Below are 20191 nucleotides of genomic sequence, written 5' to 3' on the forward strand. Positions count from 1 at the left end.
AAGTAGGAATGTGCAAGTGACTACTTTGTCATGAGAGAAGCACATCATTGTATACAAGAGAGGTTTATTTGATGCACGTGTCAACATCAGACATATAGGGATTAATGATATATTGAGAATGACTAACAGTAGCATTTTTTAAGGTGAGCATGTCTCTGAAATTAAGTTAGATGATTTAAGTTGACCTACGTAGTTTGCCTGTTTGATTGGAGATCTTTTTTTTTTTCTCATTGCCAATGCTTTTAATCATAAGCTGTTAGAAATGAAAGTTTCTCTGTTTTTGGCAATTGTTCTTTGTAGCAGCATCTTGCTCCCTTTCAGGCTCCTAATTCATTTGTTTGTTTAATGTTTGGAATTTTAACCTGCTTTGACACATGAGTTGTATTAGCATGCTGGTGCACAACGGGTATTGAATTTCTTTAGGCATTCCAAGGTGTTGAATGACCATGGATCCAGCAAAGTATAGGCAAAAAAAGTTACAACATTTATAATACATTAATGATAGAAAATTACAAGGAAATGGAATGGAAGCTTTTATCCATGCACTGAACAAAAGCTTTGATATGCAATAGTGTGGCAAGAATGGGCAACCAATGAGCATTTGCTAATCAATTTCTTACACTATTTGCGGTTTCTTAGGAGTTTGCTAAAGCATCAAGTTCACTTCTTGAAAAAGAGAACATGCAGAAAACAATATGATGTTGTAGTGTGAAAAGTCAACCTTGTCAGTGATGTAAGTTGGGTCTAGTTATCTGGTGAAGGTTTGGATATTGTGATTAGGAATTAATGTATTTGGTTTAACTAGCATTGTAGGTTTCTTTCTTTGATTCTACATTGTTTTTTTCTTTTATTAAATTATATGGGTATGAAAATTTTCTTCTACCTTTCAATTTAACTTATCGGCACTTTAATCTATAGTCTAAATAGCTTGTCGGTTGCAGAATTTGTTATATACTAGCAAACCGATTAAGAAAACCATACTTAATTTTCAGCCTTGCCCTGGCCTTGAATTTCTCTACTACTAGCCATTTGATTCCCACCCCTATTTTCTTTTCGCGATAGGCATGCTATTCATATGTAGAATTATATATACAGCCATGTGATATATTCATTGAGAGTGGCCTTTCAGACTTGGACTGCTTTTTCTGTGTTTGTTCATCCATTTGAATTCTACCTAGTCTGCATGTTTTTTAAGAGCACAGATTAACTTGGTATAGTATAAGACCAGAAGTTGTATGAGAATGGGATGCCATTTTGTTTGGTTGATGGCATCCTCTTTTGCCACTCTGGAGTATACAACTGCCAACCCCTCCCCTTTTTTTTCTCCCAAACATGTTTCTGCTGGAACGATTGTATAAAGAGGCATTTGTAATCTTCTTGCTCTAGACTTAAGGCTAGAGCAAAGCAGTAGAAGGTCGAAATTCCCACCTGGTTCGGCCCCTTCTGATGTAGTGATGTGCTCTCTTTTTTTCTAAGACTGCTAGGATGAGTACACTGAGTAGCTTTACGTTTCATGTGCAGCGACATCTGTGTGATTCAAGCTGGCATGTGCTTTATAAGCCCAGACATTTGTCAACCTAGTTAGTATATTTGCGTATGGTACATGTATTATAAATGTATGTACGTATTTTTAAAACATACCTTGCGTTTTCTGTACACTTTGCAAAGATATGATAAACACGCATTTTAACATCAATTGTACTGTGCAAGTGTGCGTATTCTTCATGTTTAATGTATTTCTTTTGCAACTTTTGGAGAATCCATGTGTTGTATATATTGTTGACATATTTTTGAAAAATTATACAACGCGTTAAAAATATTACATAATTAATATTAAAATACTCTGAAATGGCGGAATTTTTTATCATGTGTTCTTTTAAATTTTGGTCAATATATGTATCAAAACCGCTTATGATATAGTTTGGTAGAAAAACTTTAAAGTGTTTATGGATATAATCCAAATTCACTTAAGATTTCACAGGCTCGAAAATAAGAATTTGAAATAACATATGAAATTAGGAGTTTGGAAGGATTCGAATTTTTTTTTTTATTTTTCACGTATGCCTTTCCTTCTGTCTCCCCTTCTGTCTCCTGAACTAAAATTGTTGGTATAAAATATTTGAGATATTCATTGAAATGTCACATGAACTTATACCTTAGTTGGACAAAAAAAAAAACTTATACCTTAGTTTCAATTTGTCATCTAAAAAAAAATTTAAGTGAAATGTTACTTGAATTTTTCAAAATCTATGATTTGTCACCTCACTTTAACATCATCCAATTTTCTAACTATTTTCAAGGGTATTTTAGTCTTTTAATTTTCAAGAGTATTTTAAAAATGGAAAAATCATTATAAAAAAATTATGAAAAGACCCTTGAAAATTATAAAAATTATATATCTTTTCACATTTAATCCCCAGATATTTTTACATTTAAGCTTTATTTTTAATAATAATTTTTCCATTTTAAAATATCCTTGAAAATGAAAATACTAAAATACCCTTGAAAATAGATGGAAAATCAGATGATGTTAAACTCGGTGACAAATCATGGATTTTGAAAATTGTGACATTTCACTTAAATTATTTTTCAGTGACAAATTGAAACTAATATAAGTTCAAGTGACATTTCAACAAATATCCCAAAATATTTCATCCAAACAGTTAGATTTGAAATCTATAAATTTAAAGGGAGATTCACTATTATATCCAATATAGGGGCTCAAATTATAAAAATATCATATGGGAAATGGACTTTAAAAACACATCCAAAGTCCACTTACAATAGAACAAGGAGGCTTTTAACGTCTTACAAATTATAAAACTGTCATCAATTTCTTAAAACAAATCCAACCCCAAAACTTCATTAAAAAAAATCAAAATACTCAATAGGGTATCAAAGTAATTTAATAATTAAAATTAAATTCAATAATGCTAGCTGTCATTTTATGAATTTTTTTGGGTTTGTTTATAGAAATTAAATGATGTAGAATTTATCTATATTGTTAGTGCTAAGAATGGATATAAGACTAAATATCTCAAATTTTAAATGCATAGGTTAAAGATTTCAATCTAAATCCAACTCCAAATCCTTGGACCGTACAAGAAAGCTTTTTTTTTTTTTTTCTTTCTTTTTTTTGGGTCGAATGATTCCGAAAACTCATCCAAAAAGAGGATGGCATAAATACAACAAAACCAAGCAACCCAATAAGGAAGCTCAAACATACAAATTATTAGATAAACACGGGTAACAAGACTGTCCCAAATAATAATATAAGGAAGCTTCTTATTCTAAGTTGGCGTTTAAAACTCAAACTCTGTATAATGCCCAAGTTGGTGCTTGTCGTATCATATTTCCCCTTGACATTTTTGACACAAGCAAAGGCTACCGAGGCTATACGGTGCTTTAACACTAATGGCAAAGTGGTTGTGCTTGGTTGGCTACGCCTACGCAATTACACCAAATTATAAGTAAAAAACATGCTTTATGCCAAAAACAAATATTACAACTCGTACAAGCTCACAAAGATAAAGTTGAAAATGACTCGATCTATTTCTTTTTTCTTTTTCTTTTTCTTTTTCTTTTTTGAGATAAAGCCTCCACAGCACAAGGACTCAGTTATTGAAATCAAGAAATACAACTGGGGGCATGAAGCCTGACTCAGATCAATAGAAACAACTAATAGGACTTCCTGAATAAAATCAGAGCCACCTCTAGCCAAGTCAAATAAATCTCCTTAAACAATTCGAACTTTGCCAATGTATGTGCCACATTATTGACTTCTCTTGGAACAAATTGAAATAAATAATCAGGAACATGCTGTAGAAGACATCGAACATCGTCAAAAATTTGTCCCAACGGCAAATCATTGCCTCCATGTTGTAAGGCTGCTATTCATTTTTTTTTAATACAAGCGATAGTCTAAACTAGATGGGAGGGTGCTTCTCACACATATAATTAAGATGTTATGGAATTTGAACTTGAGATCACTAATTTACCAATCAAGACTCTTTTTCACTAGGTGAGACGTGGATGACGTATGGATGACATTCTAAACAAGTTGTTTAGTTACAACTGCATGCAATGCCAAATGGCAAAATATTTATTGCTTTGTACAAATTCTCTTACTTTACGTTATATATGTCACACGTGATAATAAGTTTAGTTTATGAACCATTTTCTTTTATGATGGAAAAGAAAAAAGGTAACGAGCAAAGGTAGATTGGACCTACCCACCCTACAAGCAAACAAATGAGGAATTTTTTATTGCCAAAAAAGGGTACGAATCTTTTATCTTATTTATTAGCAATTGTTACAAGGTTAGAGGGAAATTATATTAATGAGTTGGTTTCTTTTTCATGAAACCAAAAATGAACAGCTAAATTATATTCTTAATATCTGGAATCACAGCTATAAAGCTTCTTTCTTTTTTTCTTTTTTTTTTTTAAAGAAAAGGCTATAAAGCTTGATAAACAAATAATTTAGTTCCAACGGGTCTAGCCTACTGAAAAAAGGTCTTGATTTGCAAATTATTAATCTCAAATTCGAACCCATAACATCTTGGTAGTGTCTTTATAATTCAAAACATCGCTTGTATTCAAAGAGTTAATGTTTTACGCTTTCAACTTTATCATTGCTTTTTTGTTTGGGTTTGAACGTCAACAATATTTTTAATCATGGCTCTTCCCTACAGGCAACAATGCTTGCCACCAGAACCAGACAATCATGTTTTTTTTGGTTGGTTTATATTCAAAAGAACTTTTACCACTAAAAGAATATGTGATCAGCCCAAGAATCATGATTTTGTATGAAATCCAATCATAAGATTTTTGACTGGCACTCCAATTACTATGGCTCCTCCAATCATTCCATTTGAACTTCATAATAAATATACATATATATATTTTTATTTTTACATTATCCAGATTTCTCGATTGTCGACAGAAAAAAAATTCAAATCAATAATTTATTTATCAATAATTCTATAGCTACCAACTTGTTTACAAACCTATTGATATAAATACACGTGGCACATGACATGACAACTCACGTCCTCTATTGCATAGTTTATCATTCATTGCCTCATTCGGGACACTGCATAGATAGGCCAGCCAATACACATTAAACAATCCTAGCCAACCTAAAGCAGTGTGTCAGTATCAACAATGTGCATTAATTTAATTAAGCTGAACCAAACTTTCAGTCTTTACCATAAACATACGAAACTCGAGGGCATATCTACAAGATTAAGATCAGAGAGAATTAAATAATGAATAATTATAGAAAAATAATGGTGGGTCTTTTTGAACAAGGTGAAGATAATAAAATAACGGTGGGCCATTTTTAGCATATGGTATATGCCAAAAGTATATAAATTATTCAAAAGGACAAGGAGCAAGAGACACTTCCTTTTAAGCCTTGTTGGATGGAATCTCAGTGCCTCCACGTTCCTTCCAACAGTACATCCAATAATGCTTCAACTCTCCCATTCAAAAAACCTTTGATCACCAGCACCATCACTCACTCTTGCAATTGTAGGTAATTTTAACTTTGAGCTCATTTGTGGCTGATTCCTCGACTCCCCGAAAATTATTGTATGTGCCAGCTATACATACATACTTACTTTCCATTGTCATGCACGCGATGGGCCACACATACATGTTACAAGAGGTAGTAAATATATAACTTGCACGTGCAAAAATCCGTCCGAACTATATCCGATGCCCTCATAATATCGTACAATTAGGATAAATCAGGGCTGGAACTATGTTTGGGAGTGCCAAAACACCTCCTGCACTCCTTCACACTTGTATGTGAGAGCGCAAATGGTGGTGCTGCAGTGGGAGGAGTTAATGGCAGTGTCACTATGTTTTACCTTGCTGCAAACCTGCGAGGTACTCGAGGTGTGAGGATGGCTACATCTCGACCAGATTTCATCAAAGCCAGACGATCCTTAATTGTGTTGTCAAATAATCTGTTGTCTGGGTTCTCTGCATAGCAAACAAGGTAACTACCTACACAAGCATGTGGTAGTGTCATGGCTATCCTGGTCTGAAAAAGCAAAAATTAATAAACATTGATTATGTTTGGTTAATTGAAGAGCAAAGCAATAAAGATTAAAGAATTGACAAGTTGATCACATGGTTTATATGCAAAAAATAAAAATAAAAGAGCATGAACATAGACTGGTCAAATAGAGGCCACCAACCATAAGGTATCCAATGAAGAATGCAAGGATGGAAATGGTGGCTGTGAAACTTTGGTGAACTCTGGCTGTCCAAGCAGCCACAACTATGACACACATAGAGCCACTGCAGACGCCAGTTAAGAAGCAGATTGAGCTGGTAATATCCGAATCAACAATTTGTTCCATTTCTTGTCTTTCAAAGAGCTCCCAAGTGTCTTGTGACGCCTTCACAAAACCCTTCCCATATGCTGCTATCTGATAGTAATTGGTTGAAATTAAGATAACTGAGTTTAACTTCTATTAATTTAGTGCTAAACCATTGACCATTTAGACAACGACTGCATCATAAGTAATTCAAAATATCGACCGTGATCACAAGTGAGTTGACAAGATAGTAGTAACTTAACAATCAAATTGAGAAAGATTGCCTAAAAAAATGTTAAAAGAAAAAACTTTGGGCGAAAAATAACTTGATGTTGAATATAAATGTATATGCTGATGCTTTGAATCACTCTGAAAACTAAATAACCAATCATGATCTTACATGACATTTGCGAATGACGTAAAATCTACTTTAAACCAATAGATTGCACGTACACTTCTGACAAAGAAGTTCCATCTAATTTGATTCATTTAATAACAAGAAATTTATTCTTTATCCATAGCAGGTAGGATAACTCATTTACAGATGATTTCATTGACACAAACAGCAGACATAATCAGCTGTCAGCATAATTCGTTATCCATATTATTCAAACATGATAGAAGGAATGGCCAGTAAAGTCGCACTGTGTTATAGAAATATTGATCAGCTGGCTAAACAAATATATTTTGCAATGCCAAAGAAATCCCTTCTGGTTGAAAAAGAAGCTAGGAACCAATGTTATAGTTCTTTGTTCTGCTTTGTATGATATGCAAATAGAATTGAAGAAAATTAATCTCAAAATCAATTGATAATGGCTTATGAATAAAGGTACCTGTACAAAGGCCCAGCCATTGCCATATCTGAAGATGGACTCCATGACTCTGAGACAGCAATGTGCACAAGAAAACATGAACTCATCTTCTCCCTCAAGTAAATTTAAGGCTCGAGCAACAATTCTAAGGGCTTCAATTGCAGGCACAAAGAGAGATCCAAAGCATGCACTTCCAAGACTTTTACTCAAGGCTCTTTGAAAGCAAAATTTAGTGTTAGATTGCATTCCTCTGAGATAATACAGAGAAATAACCCTACTCACGGTTATATTTGCCACATTCCTCATTACTTCGGCTGTCCAAGCCAAGCTCAATCCCAGCAAAACTATCATCAGTGGGGTAAAATAGAAATTCAGAGCTCCAATTACTGCTAGATTCCATAGGGACATCCACAAAAATCCAACCCCAAGCATCCAATAAATGGGTTGATTCAAATCAGGGAACTTTGATACTGGTTCGAGTGATTTGATCAATATCTTGCTACAAAATCCGATCCGCTGCGATATCCAACATGCATATAAGCCATTGCCTATTGCAAAAGCAATAAAACAGACCCCAACGCCATCACTAGCAGGCTTTTGGAAGCAAATTAGTAGAATTCCAGCAGACAGAGACATGAGAAAAGTGGTCCATAATATGAAATGAACAAAAAATTTAGGCCACACCCTCACTGCCTTTTGCCATGCAAATGCAAGGGTAATGCTTAAAAGAGATGCAGCTTCAACTTGTGGTAGAAAAAACTTTAAAACTCTTTTCTCTGCTCTCTTAACTCTGTTGTCAGATGCTTCTATCAGCCCCTGAACTCCCTTGAATATAAGAAAACCAACAAGCCCAATAGCTGCAACCATGTGTAGAAGGAACAGGAACAGAGATATCTTGTTGGTGTATTTTCTTGAATTCAGTGTTGTAATAGATGGCTGGTGAAAATTTTGAGAGAAAACCCAACAACATATCAGACTGATGATTTACAAATTCTTACACGAACTATGCATATACAGTTTCTATCAATGAATTAATGGCATAGAAAGAGACCCAAAAAAGACTCCATTTCACATTGGAATAAAAGGAGGAAAAGAGGAACTTAAAAAGTTAAAAATAAAATTTTGTACAAGTAACTCCCAGATAAAGCATCTGTATCATTTCAAACTGATGAAAGAACTCTAGGAAAAAATAAAATTAAAAAGGTATTCCAAGAAAATAAAAACTGGGATATTCTTGTTTAATCTTCCGTAAACATCACTTAATTGACTTGAAAATCACAAACTGATGAAAGCTAAGCTACCCCAAATGTTTAATTTTGTGGGAAGGAAAAAAAAAAAAAACTTACTTGTGGGTTTGGTGTAGAACGAGGCTGAGAATGCGGGGGAGTATGAGAGAAGTGAGGAGGAGATGGAGTAGCACCAACTCTGATATTATTACTTCCATGAGAGAACCGAGAAGGAGGAGGTGGAGTTGCAGCTCTGGTGTTACTATTGATGACGATTCTCAAAGGGTTTGTAGGATTTAGCCTATGCATCATTGACATATGAACATCTCTCTGATTATGGTCATCATTGGTGTTGCTCTCTGCAGCCACCGCCTGTTCTTCATATTCAAAACCCACCTCCTCACCTTTCTCAACATCTCTCTCTTCCCCCTCTTCCTTCTTCTCCCCATTTTCCCCTCTCACCTCAACTTCTTCACTTTCTCTCTCCACCACCTGCATATCACACCAAAGTTCAGACCTTTTTGGCATTTACACGACCAACAACAACAAAACAAGAAAATTTGTTGAATGGTAAAGATGGTTGTTTTACAGGCTCTGCAGCACCCATGTCGGCGGTGATGACGTGGCACCGGTGGCTGTGGAAGTGGCGGTGATGTTGCTGTCTGGAATGTTTAGGTGTGCTTTGTACGTATATGTGTATCTATCTCTCCATCCATCTATGGTTGTGGTGGTGGATGCTGATGTAAATTGGCTCCTCTCTTCTGGACAAAATTAATTACCTCAGAGTATCAGAGTTGCTGGGACCAATATGTTCACAGTCAAGATCAACGCACCAAGGTGGCGCGTGGGAGATGTTGCCCAATGGGAGGAGGCTAGGTGGGTTCATGTCAGATGAGGATGAAGCACGTTGAAACAGAGTCTTCCTGCAGTTGGTGGGTGTCTTTGTAATTTGTATTGAGTGTTCAGAGTATGGACGGTTGGATTTTGTTGTGGGTGAAGTATTGGACGGCTGAGATGGACGCCTGATGTGCCACGATGGGTGAAGTAAGTAAAAATCAAATTTAGGAGGGTGAGAGAAATGGTGGCATAAAAAGCATTTGACTTTTTTACAAAGAAAAGGGGAGAGAGAGAGAGAGAGAGAGAGAGGCGTATGCAAAAAGGGATCAACAGAAAACCCACCTTATCTTCCTTGACTAGTAATTTCCAGGCCGTGCAAGAAACAAACTAGAAACTGCTGTTATTGCTTCTGTTTACTTTGATTCGGAGGAACCGTTATTTGGCATCCATAATTTCGTACGTTTTTCCAATTGGAGCAAGCCCTTCAATTAAATTAAATCAAGTCGAAATCAACATAACAGTTGCTATGTATTATGTATAGTTGTGTTCATAAATTCATCGCTGAGGTGTCTTAACACAACATTTATCATGTCCGAATTTCTGTTAATAAAATATATGTCGGGTACGTGGTTATGCTGAAGCAGTATTTTTCTTTATAATGTTGAAAGATATCCCAATTTAAATCCCCTCGTTCTTATTAATAATAATAAAATACTTAGTCTTTTAATTATGGTCAAAGAAATAAACAATCATAGTCCACTTTTAATTTATAATTTTAGTAAGATAAATTGTGAAATGACTCAACACCAAAACAAGTATGAGAGTATAATTCATTTCATCGTATGCTAGCTAGTAGTAGTAGCAAAACCGTTTTGCTCAAGGTGATCAAAAAGTAGATATTTATTTAAAAACTCATTTTAACAATAAATATTATACAAAAACTTATATAGAGCATATTGGGAGAAACTAATCCAAAATTAGTCATCTGTCATTTTCTAATTGATTTTTAGTGTGTTTAAAATTTTATAAGAACCAATTAAAAAATAATAAGTGGTTAGTTTTGAAATTTTCACTCTAAATAGACTCGGTAAGGGCTTTTTGTATATTATATCATATTAAAATGGATTTATTAATGAAATCCTCGAGGATTTAGATGAGTCAAAATGATAGAAAAAAAAAACATATTCTTTCTCTATTTGAAAAGTTTCTGACATTAAAAAAAATGTTTATTTCAGCACAATGATCTTTTTTGAGCCGTTTACCATGAAAATCTTCAGTAAAATCTCCGAAGTTCTATGCTGTAAATAGTGATGGCATGCCACATTTGACCAGGAGTAAAAGTTGAAAAGTATTATGATCAAAGGTCAGTCAAATTGGAGAATTACTTGGACCCCGAGCTCCACGTGGATGTGACAGGTCAAGCGGTAGGCCCGATTCTGCTGACTACGTTGGAATTAGAGCTTTTTTATTCCTTTTTTTATAAATAATTTGACAGTTAAGGCCGGCCCTACCTAGGCCATTATTTGTTGTCCCTATTATGGGTTGGAGAAAACGTGGCTAAGATAAGTGGGCCTGGACCATCAAGATTTGATGACTCATATCCACCTCAACTTCTCTTATTTATGCGTCTGTCTCATTGTTTTTGTATTCAAAAACAGAAAATGACAAAGATAACAAGTTAAGTTTAGAGCACATTGAAGATGTGTTTCTTTCTTGTTTGGTGCACTGCCGATTTTACAGTTGTTAATATAAATAAATGAAAAAAAACAAAAACAAAGAGAATCACTTGAAATTCTGTTTTTCTTATAATTGGATAAATTTCACTTTACTACTTTGATGTTCAATGAGTTTCAGCCTTTGGTATCCGAAGTATTTTTTCGTCTTTATTTCATACCTAACGTTTATTTTCGCAAGACTTTTATACACACCGTCAATCTTATCCGTTAAGAGGTTTGTTAAATTTTGATGTAGCAATGAATGAGCCACGTGGACTCACTCATATTATGAAAAAAATTTAAAAATCTGAAATAAATTTTTAAAAAAATGAATGAGCACATTGAAGCTGTGTTTCTATCTTCTGTTACTATTCTTCTTTTCTCTTTTTCTTTTTTTATATAGTAATTTTCACTTTACTATTCTAAAGTTTATCTAGTTTCAACCTTTACTACATTAACTTTTTTTCGTATTTCATACCTACCGTCACTCTTGCTATTGATAAGTATGTTAACCACTTACGTGGCATTTATGACCCACTCATATGGTGGCTCATGGTCTGATAATATTATTCATTAAATAAATAAGAAAATATTATTATTTCAATAAATAAATAAATAAAAACTTAAAATAAAAATAAAATAAAAATCCATCTCCAAGAGCCTTCATCTTCATCTCCTCACCGCCACCCACCACCACCCTACCCTATCATAACCGCAAACCACCTCCACCCCACCCTCTCATCTCTGTTGCCCACCCCTACCCTCTACTTACCTGCCATCCACTCCTTTTTTTTTAGGTTTTAGGTTTTAGATATAAAAAAATTTACTTTGGAAAAGCAAAGTTTTAAAAAAAAAAAATCATCAACTTTCAAATCAAAATGCAAAGTATTGGATTAAAGAAATCTAAAAATAAATAAAGCGTTTTACATTTTCTTCTTTTAAAATTTTCTCTCTCCTTTGGTTTTTTTCAAAATGTCCCTTTTTTTTTTTCTCTCTCTCTCTTCAAACAAACCCTAGCCCTTGTTGTAGACCCATTCTTAGACACCCTCCCCTCCCGGCTCTTTCTTCGATATAACCCAGACACATGCGGAAGTCATCCACCAACCTTAACAACACGCTGCACCAGAGGCAACTTGTGCGACTTGTTGACAAATTAATCAAGTATCCTTTTTTTTTTTTATGGTTCCAGTAGATAGGAATATATATTTCCATTTCATGGGGAATCTTGATGATTTATGTGGTAGTGCTTTTAGTAGGATTTTGCCATGGTATGCTCAAAGATTGCCTACTTTGACTGATAAGATATACAATTATGACCCAAAGTCTGAATATGATGATCGTTCAGTATATGAACTAGTGAGATTCGTTCGCAATGTTTTTAATCATTTTGATCCTAGCAAATATGCGATTAATGTGGTTGATGAGAGGTGAGGGATCTGTATTCTCGTGTTCTTGAATCGCAAGTTTGGAAATTTAAAACATTGGACCAAACTGGCTCAACTGGTTCAATTTGGCCAGTTTTTGGTGCAAATGCCCACCTAAAAGCAACTCCACCATTTGCCTTAGCATGGCAGGAGGATTAGAGCAGCCACTATTCACGTGAATAGTAGTTGCCATTGCAAATAGTATTTTCCATTTTCACCCGTTGTCATGGCAAAGGGCAATTACTATTCATTTTTTAATTTTTTTCACAACTTTTTTTACCTTAATAATTAATTTGGATAATATTTTCGGATAAGATTTTCGGGTTCCTTCGTGTCAATACTATTCATATCTCATAATCGGATAAAATTTTCAATTTCAAATTTCAGATAAATTAAATAAATAAAAAGGATGGTATTTATAGAAAAAAATTCAATAATTTTTGGGTATTTTTTAAAAAAATTTCCGAATTTTTTCAAGTATTTTATTGCAAAAAAATTGGCTGCCGTTGGATTGGAGGAAAAAATCAGATCGGAGAGCGAGACGACGCGTGGCAAAAATCAAATGAGTGGGTGGCGTCGGCCAGAGCTGCGTTGGACCTCAGTGGCTGGCCTTGAGCCACCAGTGCGATGGGACCCTCCAGCCCATGCTTGGGCTCACCGCTGAAACCAATTTTTGCAAAAAACTCCCCTAGCCCGAGGCAAGGGGGCCTTGGTGGAAATGCTCTATGAGTGCCTTATTCGCCTTTTTAATTGTAATATTCAAAATGTGATCATATAAAAAGAGCAAGTGTTGTGCCATTTCGAAGTATTTTTTTCAAGCTTTGTATACAAAATGAAATTTAGATTGATAGGCATGTTGAATTTTGAATCTTTTATGGAACTTAAGTTGACGCAGAAACAGATCCAGAGCAACATGATCAAATCTGATTCGGGTTTGGAAGATGATATAGGAATTGGGCAAAACAGGTCAAACACAGTATATGATCAAATTTTTCTTCTTTCTTGTGTGGTATTTGGGTTAGTTATGCCTTTGCCAATTTGCTCCGACATACATGCAATCCAATGTACTACTGCATTTATGTCAAACAAATGGTTTTGTTTTCTTTACGAGTAAAAATGGAGTCATCACGAAGTAGAGGTCCTGGACAGAATAAGAAGATACCATCTCAGTGTGCAGCTTAGGTCGCTTAATGAATGATACTAGTCACACACTTGCGAAGGATCAGATCATATACCAATATTTATAGTTGATACAATTGATACGAAAGGTAACAATCTAAACCCCAAGACTTTAGGCCTTAATTACATGCTACAAACTACATAACGAGTTGAAGCAGTAAGTACCAATAAAATTCCCAGGTTGGCCTTGCTAAGAAAGAAAAATCTTACAAGACCCCAATACAACACAACAAAATTCTCAGCAGTGGTTTGTTTTTTAAGTGTTTCCAGACAACCTATCACTTGCAACACTCATAATTCTACAAGATCGGCAACTACTGTTGCTTTGCGTTACTACCAGACTCTTGAGGTGTTTTGACAATGCTTAATTGGCCACCTTCCTTGTTTGCAGCAGTGGCGGCCTTCACCTCATTGCACTGGTTTATGAACTTTGTTATCTCCTGATACATCAAATACAAAGGTAAGAAGCCATGAGAAAGATCAAAGTCAGAATGATCAATCGGTGTTCATATATTACTTATTAGGAATGGGCATTGGAATTATTCCAATTCCTTGGCTTCCCCTATGTTTACCAACACATAAGGAATAAAAAATTATGTCCTAAGCCAATAACTTGAAAACCAAGAATTAGATTGATTGGGGGGAGTAGTTGATCCTATTCTCATTCCTCTCTTCCCTTCCCTAATTTCTCCAATTCATGACTTTCCTGTTCCTAAGTAAGTAATCATGTCCTTAAATATGAAAGGAATCAGGAGCAAAAGTTGCACATAAAGTTATAGGTTTTGGTCCTTAACATAGACTTGAGTTTCCACATCCTATAATCCAAAAACACATAAATGTTGGTGGAGTTTATTAACACGTCCAATGAAGTTTTTCAATGAGAGAAATATTTAGATCAGTGAAGTTGAATAAATTAATAGGAAGTATTGACTCAGTAATCAGTATACTATCTAGCTTCTAGCACCTACTTCCAAGTTTGTAACAAGGTAACTAAAACTCCCCACTTCTCACACTAAGGTCTTCTCATCTCTAAGAATGTAAAATCTCCTACCAACAAATTTTGGACACTTGATAATTATTACCATAGATAGGAAACAAAACAACGTAAGCACAAAAACTAATAACCTCAACTCGACAAAAATCTAATGCATTATAACAAACCCAAAAACAGCACCACAGTTTATAGGGAAAAGATCGATTCGCTACTCTCAAAATCATATAAGATTTGGCGGCTGCATCATCATAAATAATGGCAGCATTGTCTAAGCACTAGACTATTTACTTCAAACCCACAACAGGGAATCAATGGTCAAAGTTTTATAGTCTACACTTGTTTTTCCTACTTATCATACCTTTGTGCAAAAGAAATTACCCAAATAAGACCAAAACAAAAGGTACGAAAAGGAAATGAAACAGAACAGAGAAAGCCTATGGAAATATCTGTGGAAGAGAATTTGATTGCCTGCAATATAAACTGAAAGAAAGGACATCACCTGTAAATTAATTGCACTTAGAGCCACTACATAATCAAATGACCCCAAAGAAATACTTAAAGGTCTACCCATATTCATCAAACTCTCAATTCAGTCAATTAAACTGCACGAGTTTTAAGTAGAATTTAGAGCAAGGCCACTACCTAAAATATCAATCTTGAGTACCCAATTAAACCAATTTCTTTAATTCATTAAAATCGAAAACATAATAAAGAGAATAAAAAATATAAAAAAATGGGCAAAGGGCTAAAACTCTCAATTTGCCAGTTTCATTCGGGACTGCAAGTAATCCATTACCAAATATACAAAACCATAATGAGAGAGAGAGAGAGAGAGAGAGAGAGAGAGAGAGAGAGAGAGACATACACGATCGGCATCCATATCACTGCTGATTTTAGAAGGTTTGATTACTCGCTTCCCTTTGCGAGTTTGAGTGATTTTTCCATGGCGGCTGGGAGGAATCGTTTTCTTCTTCTGCTGGCCTTTGAATAGCTTCCCTTTCTGCGTCATCGCTCTTTACTCTGTCTTACTTCTCAGTTCAGCCTTCTCTCTCTTTTCTAGGGTTTTGGGGGTTTATAGGTTTGGGAAAATTCTATATGCACCCAATCATACGTTCAGCACGCCCAACAAAAATCAAAGGAAAATCTTAAATTCTCGATTTACCCCTATTTGCACTTTCATGCATATACGAAAATAATTCTTTAAAAAAAAATTAAAAAACTTATGTACATATAATAAACCAATGATTAAAGTGAAAAAAATAAATAGAATTCCTACTTATGGATGAGAGAGGCAAGTATTTTCTTTTTAGTATTTCTACGGTTTGATAAATAAAAATGAAAATCTTTGGCGATTATGATAATAAGATAACATTTATTTGTTACGAAAACAAATAATAAATTAGTAGAATTAACGTCAAAAACTAATAACATGTATGGACAAAAGAGAAACTTGGGCAAACTATGGGGCAAAAGTGTAATTTGGCATCAAGAAAATAACAAAATTATAAAGAAGAAGAAGAAAAGTCACTACAAAAACAAAACAAAACAACAAAATGGTCACAACCGCTAGAGTAGTAGCGGTCTAGTTTGGTCGATTCTCACCTTAAATCGGAACGAAACTAGTACTATTTAAGTTGATTCGATTCTGGTTTAAGCAAAAAATTTCAAAAACAGTGATCCGGTTATGGTTTTGAATCAATTATTAATTTATTAATTTTTTAATTTTTAAAATATTTTTAAAATTATAATAAAAAAAGCTGGACCGTAGCGGAAAGAAAGAAAAGAAAGAGTAGAGATATAAACTGTTCAAATCATTGCATGGTCAAGCGGGACTTTGTGAATCCGCATTCGCAGAGACTCAATGTGAAAGCACCTATAATATATGAATTTGAATTCGAATGATTTTTTGTAAAGATTATATTTCAAGGAATATCTAAAAGATAGACGGTTCATATTATTAAAATACAATGCGAGTGAACCCTACTTGAGGCTGAGGGGCAACTTGTCCCTTTCCGAGGAAAGTAGATATGAAGCACTACTGGTACCCTTGAATCCTTCGACCCAAAAAAAGAAACCAAAAAATGAAGGATTCTCCTGCAGGCTGCAGCAGTTGGACTGATACCTATCTGGAAACAAGTTTTCCATGCCAAAGGAAAAAAAACAATCACAGTGAATAAAATCAAGTACATGAGAGACTTTTTTTGTTTTTTTGTTTTAGGAATGCTCACATCCGGATTTTTTTTTTATTTTATTTAAGGAAGAAATGTGAAGTTTTCCATACCAAAAAAAAAAAAAAAACTTTCGTCGCCTGAGAGATTCGAACTCTCGCGGGGAAACCCCATGTACTTAGCAGGCACACGCCTTAACCACTCGGCCAAAGCGACTGTGCTGTACATTTTCTCTCTGTAACTAATTTAGACTAAAAAAGTTCGGGGCTTTACTCAAAACATAAACACACCCGCGCGCCGGGCCCTTGTTTATTATGCAAGTGGATGCCATTTAAAAACCCTACCCGTTTTATTTGTTTATTTTTCTGATAATTTTTTTTAGGACAGCTCGATATGATTTGTACAAAAACACTACTATACCACATGTAATCAACTCTTGACCCTTCACATAATCTATCTATATATAAAGCGAAAGACAGAAACATTCAAAATACCACAAATTGTCATTAATTAAGTATTAAATATTTTCATTAAATAATAATGATAATATAATAAATTAGCTTTTTTTCATATTAAAAAAATTAAAACTATAAACCGAAATAAGAACATAAGACCTATTTTTATGGGACACAACTTTTCTCATTTTTTTTTTGGAATTATCTTTCATAATTCTAAAGTAGAAAAAACAAATAATAAACCAATTGGCACAGGCCCAATCCATAACCTATTCAGACTAAGCGACTGCACAAAGCCCCCAAAAATTTAGGGCCTTCAAATTATTTTAAACCCACTTATAAAAGAAATCGAAAAGGGCATTTACTTCTGCAGACTTCACTTTTTTAATTTAAAAAAAAAGGTCTTTGACAAAAGAAAACAAGAAAATTGGCCTATTTTTACCTAATTCTTTTAACGTGTTTTCTAGCCAGTGTTTTGCTCTTCCCAAGGTCTTCTTCTTGAGCGCCCCCTCTCTCTCTTGCAAAAATCTGTCTTTTGAACTTTTTTTTTCCTTCAAATCAACCAAAGCTTTGTGATTCAATTTGATCAAAACTCTCTGAGTGTTTATAATAGTTTGAGTTTTTGAAGTGTTGGTTGCTTCATTTTGTTGTTCTTTTATAATAGTTTTTGAACTGCATTCACTTTTTTTTGTATGTAAAAGACAATTGAGTGGACTATGAATATGAGAAAGTAAGTGCAGTTGATGTAACTAAGGATGTATTTGGTTCTATTTGTGGATTATGAATTTTTTTTTTACTTGTATATACAGGGTCTCAACATATCTCTTTGCACAGGGCATCCAAAATCAATGGACCGGCCACACACTTTTCTTTCTTATTTCTAAAGTAAAAAAAATAAAGAAAAACAAATTGGCCCTCACATATAAAAACCAAGTGGCTAGTCATTGATTAAAGGCTTAAATGTGAAAATGATCTCTATGTTTTACTTATTTGGCTAATTTAATCCCCATATTTTTAATTTGGTTGATTTGGTCCTTGTGTTTTACTCCGTTGACCAAACTTGTACATTCTGTCAAATTACTATTAAACATAATTTAGAAATATGTTTATTATTTAAAATAACAAATTAGTTTTCACAACAACAAAAATTGACTAATTAACAAGAAAATGTCAAAACAAAATCCAAAATACAAGCAAGGGAAGAATGTACTTGCATTGAGCGCGAACTTAACAAACAAAACTAGGGGGTTCTCATCATCAATCAAAGTCTTGGTGTAGTGACAAGTAGAGGAATCCCAAGTCCTACCCAACCCATCATAGCTACTAGAGACAATAATGGAGTTGTTTACCCGTTTTTCTGTTGTACATGTGCTCCCCCCATTGACCTAAAATGACAAAAGAGCGCCAAACAAAAAAAACAGAAACTGGAAAGACTTCCAAGTTGTTTTGAAAAATTAAAACGAAATCCGTTACTAAACATGCTTGCAGTTTTCACTTTGAAATGGTTACCAAACAGCTCCTTAGTGTTCCCATCTTATCAAAGCACTACATAATAAGGGATTCACTATTATGCCCAATATAGAGGCCTAAATTATTAAAAATAAAAAAGGAATAATTATTTTATTAGTTCCTGAACTTAGACCCGATTTGCATTTGAGTCTCTCAATTTCCAAAATCGTTCCAGTGGTCCTTTAACTTCAGTTTCGTTACGACAAATGGTCCTGCCGTCAATTTTGTTAACTTTTTCTGTTAAATACAGGAGCAAAATGGTATTTTTGTACACAAACTTTTTTAATTATTATTTTTATATTGAAGTTCTATTGGAGTAGCTAAGTGCAACTAGAGCACATTATTTTCAAACTTTATACACAAATGTTTAAGAACTTCGTGGCATAACATGTGGCGGCATCTCATTGGTTTGCCATACTAAAAATGGAGTAATTTATTTGATCATCCTCTACAACCGCATATACACCTCACCTCCCAAACCACTCCCCTCCCAATTGTACACAAAACACTCCTCACTCCTCCCAAACGCGGCGAATCACAACTTACAACCATCAACATCACAAAATACAAAACCATGCTCACTGGACCCGACCTTAGAGGATTAAGAAACCCAAACCAGCTTCTATACCTTCTCGTAACGCCAACGATTGCCAAATATCAAACACATAAACACACACACTCTCCCTCACAATTCACAGAGAGAGAGAGAGAGAGAGGCCACAACAACACAGAAGAAAGACGCCAGTGTCATCTTTTACTTTCGTTCTCGTATAAAAATTCACACACAGATCACATTCAAACCAAACCTAAATTTGAAAAAGGAAACAAAGACGAGAATAAAATTCCTCTCATATCCGGTGCCCCTTTCTCTCGAATCACCCAATTCTTCCGTTCCAATAAAGATTGAGTTGGGGTCAATTCAATTTTGAGCTATGTCATGTATAAAGGGGGTGAATTGATCGGCATCGGTGGCGCTTGTGCCCGACGCATACATGGCGGTGGGGACAATGGCGGGAGCAATGAGCATATTCCTTAGGTAAAAATTGTGCTCCATTTAATTGTAATGTTTAGACTTAAATAGAAATATTATCAAAATTAAGGTTTGATTTTCATTAATTCTCCCTGATTGATCCAATCTCTCCATTTAAGGGAGAATAATTCCCTAAAAACCATAGAAGGCAAGAGCATTATAAATACACAGCTACACCACATACATGAGGTAAATTCAAAAATCCAAAACTATCTCTCTCTCTCTCTCTCACGGCTCAGGTACCCAGTTTTTCTCGTACCAAAACTCCAACCATTCTGTTATTTTGTATCTTCCTCAAGATCATCTAATTAACTTAGGCATTGGAGGGCTTTGGCCAACACCCCTGGTGTGAATTTACTCCAACCTTTTCCTTAAGATTGAGGAAGAAGAGAGAAGAAGCTCGAATGGTGAAGAATCTCTTGAATATTCTCCCATGAGAAGTTTGCTCAAACATAATACACACTGGACTTTTAAACTTCTTTAAAATCTTTATCTCAATTGAATACTAAAA

The 20191-nt window shown here is 34.6% G+C and overlaps 2 protein-coding genes and 1 non-coding gene across 4 annotated transcripts; all 3 read right to left on the minus strand.

The window, feature by feature from the left end:
• Positions 1-5254: 5254 nt before the first annotated feature.
• LOC103330711 (protein PNS1) lies at positions 5255-9294 on the minus strand. 2 transcript variants are annotated; one of them, XM_089052651.1, is made up of 5 exons: positions 8959-9294; positions 8490-8861; positions 7165-8079; positions 6209-6442; positions 5255-6051 (listed from the first exon to the last, which is right to left on the minus strand). In XM_089052651.1, exons 1-5 carry the CDS (start codon positions 8974-8976, stop codon positions 5872-5874), a joined length of 1719 nt encoding a protein of 572 aa, XP_088908777.1. In that variant the 5' UTR covers positions 8977-9294; the 3' UTR covers positions 5255-5871. The 2 variants fall into 2 exon arrangements, with proteins under 2 accessions (XP_088908777.1, XP_008231539.2); XM_008233317.3 differs by having other exon boundaries at positions 8490-9030.
• A 4263-nt stretch (positions 9295-13557) lies between these two features.
• LOC103330709 (uncharacterized) lies at positions 13558-15607 on the minus strand. Its single transcript, XM_008233316.3, has 2 exons — positions 15384-15607; positions 13558-13964 (listed from the first exon to the last, which is right to left on the minus strand). The coding sequence occupies exons 1-2, from the start codon at positions 15525-15527 to the stop codon at positions 13839-13841; spliced, it is 270 nt and encodes an 89-aa protein (XP_008231538.2). The 5' UTR covers positions 15528-15607; the 3' UTR covers positions 13558-13838.
• A 1213-nt stretch (positions 15608-16820) lies between these two features.
• On the minus strand, positions 16821-16902 carry TRNAS-GCU (transfer RNA serine (anticodon GCU)). Its single transcript has one exon. It is a non-coding gene; the product is annotated as a tRNA-Ser (tRNA).
• Positions 16903-20191: the final 3289 nt, after the last annotated feature.

Source organism: Prunus mume, linkage group LG5 (assembly GCF_029339155.1).
Source record: "Prunus mume cultivar Tortuosa linkage group LG5, ASM2933915v1, whole genome shotgun sequence".
NCBI classification, from domain to species: Eukaryota; Viridiplantae; Streptophyta; class Magnoliopsida; order Rosales; family Rosaceae; genus Prunus; species Prunus mume.

Coding starts and splice junctions, on each gene's coding strand:
- LOC103330711 (XM_008233317.3), bottom strand. CDS start 8,897: ATGCCAAAAAGGTCTGAACTTTGGTGTGATATGCAGGTGGTGGAGAGA. Junction 6,443..7,164: donor ATGGCTGGGCCTTTGTACAG/GTACCTTTATTC, acceptor AATTACTATCAG/ATAGCAGCATATGGGAAGGG. Junction 6,052..6,208: donor TCTTCATTGGATACCTTATG/GTTGGTGGCCTC, acceptor TTGCTTTTTCAG/ACCAGGATAGCCATGACACT.
- LOC103330709 (XM_008233316.3), bottom strand. CDS start 15,527: ATGACGCAGAAAGGGAAGCTATTCAAAGGCCAGCAGAAGAAGAAAACG. Junction 13,965..15,383: donor GTGATATGGATGCCGATCGT/GTATGTCTCTCT, acceptor TTGATGTATCAG/GAGATAACAAAGTTCATAAA.